At 45.9% G+C, this 6,937-nt stretch overlaps 1 protein-coding gene across 1 annotated transcript; it reads left to right on the top strand.

Annotated features, from left to right (window-relative positions):
- The first annotated feature begins 447 nt into the window (after positions 1 to 447).
- LOC311377518 (kinetochore-associated protein NSL1 homolog) lies at positions 448 to 6,505 on the top strand. Its single transcript, XM_084491389.1, has 6 exons — positions 448 to 666; positions 2,173 to 2,242; positions 4,938 to 5,068; positions 5,645 to 5,699; positions 5,857 to 5,924; positions 6,103 to 6,505. Exons 1-6 carry the CDS (start codon positions 487 to 489, stop codon positions 6,331 to 6,333), a joined length of 735 nt encoding a protein of 244 aa, XP_084347515.1. The 5' UTR covers positions 448 to 486; the 3' UTR covers positions 6,334 to 6,505.
- The last annotated feature ends 432 nt before the right edge of the window (positions 6,506 to 6,937 follow it).

The following is a 6,937-nucleotide window of genomic DNA, read 5'->3' as shown; positions in this document are numbered from 1 at the left end:
TTAGGGGTTTAGGCATCTTGCTCAAGGACGCCTACCGGCAGGCTGTGGACATTGACGAACATGTGTGTAAGTCACAGCTAGTTAGTGTGAGTAGGAGTTTTAGCAATTATATTAGTAGGAGCAGCGGTGGTAGTGTTCGGTGGTAGTGCTAATAATAGGTAAAGAAAATAAAAATAATACCCAACATAATATTACTATTCAGTGATTACCTGTATTATTCCCCATTCTGTTTTTCAAATGTACCATTTTTTTTAGCGAAATTATTTGAACAGCCTACATTGGCAGTTTGCGCAAAGTCTACATGAATCTCAAAGTGAAACAGCGGTGGCGAAAAAAAAAAGAGGATAGAAATATAAGCGGAACTTTGCTCGATTGTGCATTTGTTTCATGAACGCCTTTGGCCGTTGAACAGAGCGGGGCGACTTCCGCTTCCGGCGTACCGTACAAACTGTGAGGCGGTAAACAAAAAAAGGTAAACAGATCAAGATGGACGTGACAGAAACAATGTCGAACAACGACACACAGGACAACAGGGTTCAGGTGGACTCGAAGAAAGCCGTCGTCGAGCAGATACTGGAATACAAAGAGTTACTGAAGACGGTGCTGAGCGGGCAGGCGGACGTCCCGGAGGAGACCCGGCAGCTGCTGCGGCGCGAGCTGCTGGCGGTGCGTCCCGCCGTCTGAGGGGGGGGGGGGGCGGGGGGCTGGTGGTGCGTCCCGCAGTCTGAGGGGCTGGTGGTGCGTCCCGCCGTCTGAGGGGGGGCGCGGGGGGCTGGTGGTGCGTCCCGCCGTCTGAGGGGGGGCGGGGGGGGGGGGCTGGTGGTGCGTCCCGCAGTCTGAGGGGGGGGGGGGGGGGCGCGGGGGGCTGGTGGTGCGTCCCGCAGTCTGAGGGGCTGGTGGTGCGTCCCGCCGTCTGAGGGGGGGGGCGCGGGGGGCTGGTGGTGCGCTCCAGGCAACCCGTAACCGGGGTTTTCACGACCTTCTAGCCGTGGAAGTGCCCTGGAAGTTAACGGCAGTCAAACCCGCAACTCACTACCCGTGAACTCGTAACCAGATCGATGTACTAGTTACAGTTACAGCTCGTGTCCCTGGAACGCAGCGTTAGAGCAGCGATGCCCAACCTCAGGTCCGCGGACCGGAGCCGGTCCGTGGACCCGTTAGGACCGGTGTCGTGCCAGAAGTTGATTTTTGCCAGAAACTGATTTCCGGTCCGCGGGAGCGCGCACGGTCTGTTAAAGTTGTGTTTCTGCCTCAAAATGGCTTGATATCACTCAGCAAAGTAATACTGACAAGATTTGATGTCAACCAGTGCTTGAATAATGTGTAAAGGGCCATTACAGGGCCATTACAATGTAAAAATCAGCGGACCGGAAATCAGTTTCTGGCAAAAATCAACTTCTGGCACGTCGTGCCAGAAGTTGATTTTTGCCAGAAACTGATTTCCGGTCCGTGGGAGCGCGCACTGTCTGTTAAAGTTGTGTTTCTGCCTCAAAATGGCTTGATATCACTCAGCAAAGTAATACTGACAAGATTTGATGTCAACCAGTGCTTGAATAATGTGTAAAGGGCCATTACAATGTAAAAATCAGCGGACCGGAAATCAGTTTCTGGCAAAAATCAACTTCTGGCACGACACCGGGTCTTGAAATACTTCCAGAAAAGGCTAAAATATAAATTATATATAGGAAATAACATGACTCGTATAGCCCATATATATATATATGGGCTATACGAGTCATGTTATTTCCTCCAACACATAGATTCCATACATGTATTTGTAGTGGAGAAAAGGTAAACACGTGAATTGTTCTGAAAGTTTAAATATTGGTTTATTCAATTCATACAATTAGCCTTTGCTGCCACCTAATTACACCACTGTAAGTTAAGTGTCTTTGCACTATTATGCATTTAAAATTGACCACCGTTCCTCCAAGATTTTTATAAATATGCCAGACCTGGGAACCCCTGGCTAAGAGAATGGCTAAAAACTATTTGTTACCTAATTGTGTTAAACTAACCAACTATGACAAGTAAAAAATAACCACTTGTTTTGCTTGTTAGGTCAAAGCTAGTGCAGTCCTTATTCTGGTTACTATGTATGTCATTTAAAAACACTGAACACCATCAACCGAAGAGCCAATGCTGTAGTTTGGCCTTTAATCGTTTCTGCAGAACTTTGAGGCGGCGGTTCACGACAACGTGCTGGTGAACGGCCAGCGGTGGGAGGACGCGCCCGACGACGGTACGGCCTCGACCCTCGCAGCCACTCTAGTGTCACATGTCATACTCCCAACATGCCTTTGTGTTAGGGGCGTAGCCATACACAAAGGTCACGGTTCGGTACGGGCCTCGGTTTTTAAGTCACGGTTCAGTATGTTTTTAAGTCACGGTTCGGTATGTTTTTCGGTACAGCAGTTTTTTATTATTTTATTTTTTATTAAACAAATTTATTGGGCTTTGATTTCTTAAATTGTATCAAACAAATGCCTTACACAAATGAAAAGACATCAAATACAATTGAGGATAAAAACACAATAAAGTCCAGGACTTATTTCCATTGTGGCTCAACATAAAACAACAAGACAAGACACTCACAGAGTGTGTGATAGTCAATAAAAACATTTATTTTATTTTTTTGTACGTACCGAAATGAAGCGTGCTTCAAACCTTTAGACGCGTACTGAAAAATTTCGGTATGAATACGCGTATCGTTACACACCTACTTTGTATGTCTTGTAATGACCTTTATATAGCAGAGACTTACTCCTTGTGTGCTAATTAAACAAAAGATATATATATATATTTTGCCTAAATGCTATAAGTGAGCAGGTAGGGGCGTCGTGCTCAGTGATGCCAACAGCTAGACTGGCTCCAAACCCAGTACCTGCTCCCCTATTTGACTTCCTTATTTACCATCTTCAAGGTCCCATGACATGCCAGAGGGGTATTCCATCAACCAAGCTAAGCGTAAAGCCGGGCTTCTTTCAGCTAGAGTTGCGTTCCATGAACGTTACTTAAGGGAATCTCCGCTAAGTAACCATGGCAACTTATCCAACCAAACTAACCAGGGGGGTATTCCATTAACCAAGCTAAACCCAAAGCCGGGCTTATTTTGCTTAGCCTGGCTTCTTTCAGCTAGAGTTGCGTTCCATTAATGTGGCTTAAGGGAATCTCCGCTAAGTAACCATGGCAACTTATCCGACCAAACAACCATCAAGCTAAACGTAAAGCCGGGCTTCTTTCAGCTAGAGTTGCGTTCCATGAACGTCACTTAAGGGAATTTCCGCTAAGTAACCATGGCAATTTATCCGACCAAACTAACCTGGTCGGGAGCAGGTTAACTGTCAGGCTAACTTGAGCGGTGTTTCAGAGAAATCCATCTGTCAGCAAAAAGTGTACCATCAGAAGGTTCCGTCAAGCCTAGTCCTCACAATTTTGTCATAAATGTACATATATGAAGTACAAACAGCGTATATTTTCACTAAGGGTCTAAGATTAAATGAAATAATTCAATGAATTGCTACCTATTGTTACTGTGGCTATTTTTTCAACACATTTTATACAAATCTATGTATTATCGCGTGATCAGGAATCAGCAGTTGAGTATTTCATAGTATTCTTGGCGTTGGCTTCATTTTGTAATTCCCTTTATTAATTTTATTAATTCCCTAATTAAGAATATTCAAAGAAATGGAAAATAAATGGCATGAAAAGTTCTTTGATTTCTCTAGTAATGCTTCCTATATTACTAATTGAGTGGGGATTGAACCCCGGACGACCGGGTGCAAGTCCGACACGTTAACTCGAGACTATCTCCCTGCTTTCAAATCAATGGTCAATATTAAATTAAAATATGTTACACTTAATACTACTTATGCATTCAACAGATCAGCGATTTTTGTGCCAGGCAGCCTCCCTGTTTCTATTAATGGTTACGGTGTTCCCTTTTTGAGTTATTATATGCTTGTACTCCTCATAGATCTCCACAAGCAGCTTCTGTTCGCCGCTGGAAAAGATCCCACTCTGTCCTTTTCGGACATTTGATCCATGATTCGACATTCACGGTTCTGGGCTGGTTACATATCTCGTGAACGCGCGTAATCCAGGATAACGTTAGCCTGGCTTGAACTAACCTGAGCAAGGCGTGGCTGAACTGCGTTGATGGGAACCCTAAGCCTCAAGTGGAAGTTGGCTCTAGTTCTAACCGGGCTTAATCAACTAAGCGCCGCTTTCGTTAGCGACTTTGATGGAATACCCCTCAGGTGTGGGGTGACCAGTGGACTGTAGCAAACGTTGCTCATCTATCCATCACACATCTAGGTGGACACGCCCACCTGTGATGTCATAAGGGGCCGATTTCCAAAACGGCTTGTAACGGCCAATCCCATCACACCTGGTGGCAGGTCATGGGACCTTTAAAGGTGTGGGTTTCATCTAGCTATAGGGTTGCAGGTTGCAGAAAACCAAACACTCTAGTCTCCTCACATTCTCATGTGCCAGTAGGCTCTTCCAAAGGTATCTCTTCATCTACAACCGCATCGAGTAACCAAGTGTCAAGTGATGAGGTTCCTTGATAGATTTACACAATTTAATTAGTCTGAAAAGTATAGGTCATAGCGCACAAGTAAGATACACAAGTTGATTGTTCCGCATTGTGGTACTGTTTCATTACTACTGGTAGCTAGCTAATTCTATGGTGACAAATACACAATAATTAGTATTTTATGGGATTATACACAATATAAAACGTGACTTATGAACACTATATAACATTTCTGCCATGTCTGTTCCGCTACACGCCAGAACAATTAAACAGACGGCATCGTTTGAGTAGGGGTTCACCTCACCTTTATCGTCAAAGGAGAACATTCAGAGTTAGCAGAAGTCGTGATGAGATGATGTCACCCCCACTCACGTTCTGAGCGCCCCCCTCCCAGGAGACGAGGCGGTGGTCCTGGAGAACCTTCTGGACGACACGGCGGTGGAGCTGGGCCGGCGCCGGCGCCGCTACCCCCGGGTGGTCCTGCAGCACGTGGTGCGCGGCCTCCGGGCCGAGCGCAAGCTGCTGGTGGGTGGAGCCCCGCCCGCCCTGGACCTGGGCCTGGACCAGGACCAGGGCCTTGACCAGGGCCAGGGCCAGGGCCAGGGCCTGGGCCTGGACCTGGACCTGGACCAGGGCCTGGGCCTGGACCTGGACCAGGGCCTGGGCCTGGACCTGGACCAGGACCGGGCCGGGCCGTTCGTCACATGTTGATCGCGATTTCGATTTTATTAATTTTTTTCCGAAGTAATATAATCAAGTAATTTTTAATCATTATTTATTTATTTATTATTTTTTATTATTTTAGTTTATTTATTTTTCTTTCTTTATAGAAATTGCAGAGCAGCCGGGTACATATCTGGACATTATTTTCTATTTGACCATTTTGTGTATTTTTTTTAAGGGGAAATTTCAAAGGTTTTTTTTTTTCGGAGAGAAATTCTGAATGAATGCATCATGCTTTCAAACTCAAAAATAATCGTTTGAATAATCTAGATTTCAATATTGACTAAAATCATCGTGATTATGATTTCTTCCCATAGTGGAGCAGCCCTACCCTGAACCACAGCAGAGACATTAATCGTGGTGATCGTTGTTTTTCAGAGTCTGTATGAAGAGACGGTCAAACCTCAGCAGCTTGTGAAGGATCCATGTCACGGTATTCACCTCTTATACAATCACACACACACACACGCTCTCACTAAAGGAGCTTCACAGCAGACTGTGGACTTTGCATGTTATCTCACTGTGTGTGTGTGTGTGTGTGTGTGTGTGTGTGTGTGTGTGTGTGTGTGTGTGTGTGTGTGTGCGTGCAGAAAGCATCATGAACAGTGTGTCCGCCGCGGCCCCTGGCGTGGTGAAGGAGGCGACCCATGTCATAAAGGTAAAGTGTGTGTTTTATATTTGTGTATATGTTCTCTATCCCAGCCCCCTAACCCCTTGGTGTGTTTGCGTTGAGACCACAGTTTTCTACTCTCTTGGAGGTCTGTACCATTCATAGGTTGCGTTCTACTGGTGAATCCGCCACGTGAACATGATGAATACGTCTCTTTCTCTTTCAGTCGATCAAAACCCTGCAAAAGCAGGCGGAAGGCCTCCGCCAGGTCCTCAACTCGAAGCCCAGCCAGGCCACTCTGGAGGTCCACGCGGCCGTGTTCGGCCCCGGTGGCCAATCAGAGGCCGACGCTCTTTCCTTGAGCAAAGCCTCGTCCGTCAGGCAGCCAATCAAGAGGGCTGTAGAGGAGGCCACGGCCGCAAATAGTTTTGTCCTGCCTGCTAAGAAGAGCCACTGAGTGACATGTAGGCGTGCCAAGGTGACCGGTGTGATCGGTGTTCTCAAAGTGGTCTTTCCCTCTGCTCTGTAGTTCTATCCCTGTTCTATCGTCTTCATAACGTTATTTGTGAGCACATGTTATTATTACTTTGAAGACGGTATTCGGTCTGTAACAACGTACTTGTGTTTGTGTGTCGATTTATGGTGTAAATAAATAATATACTACCCAACCTGTAGATGTTCTTGCCCATGGGTATGTGGATCCTCCTGAAATGGTGCAGGTACTCTGAAGTATGCAAATGCTACTTTGCGTACTGTAACGTCTGCTTACCTCTCCTGACGACGAGGAGCCAGGAGCTGTGACCCTCTGCCACAACAACTCACCGATCTGACTTTCAGTGAAAAGTACATTAACCATCTTAGTTATTTTTAGTAGTTAAACGCCAATTAAGGGTAGTGTAGTATGTGTTGCTGTTTTGAGTCCAACTTTAATAGACCTCTGAAGAATAAGTCCCGGTTCCCTCGGTCAAATGTCTATGTGAAATAACATGGGGGTTTTTGAATGATCGTACATAACAAACTCTAGGTGGCGGAGAAGTAAAAACTGCATCACGTTTTGAACT

Source organism: Micromesistius poutassou (assembly GCF_964030765.1).
Source record: "Micromesistius poutassou genome assembly, contig: SCAFFOLD_4834, whole genome shotgun sequence".
In the NCBI taxonomy this organism is placed as follows: Eukaryota; Metazoa; Chordata; class Actinopteri; order Gadiformes; family Gadidae; genus Micromesistius; species Micromesistius poutassou.
Note: the sequence above shows the minus strand (reverse complement) of the source record. Positions and strands in the feature narration are given on the sequence as shown.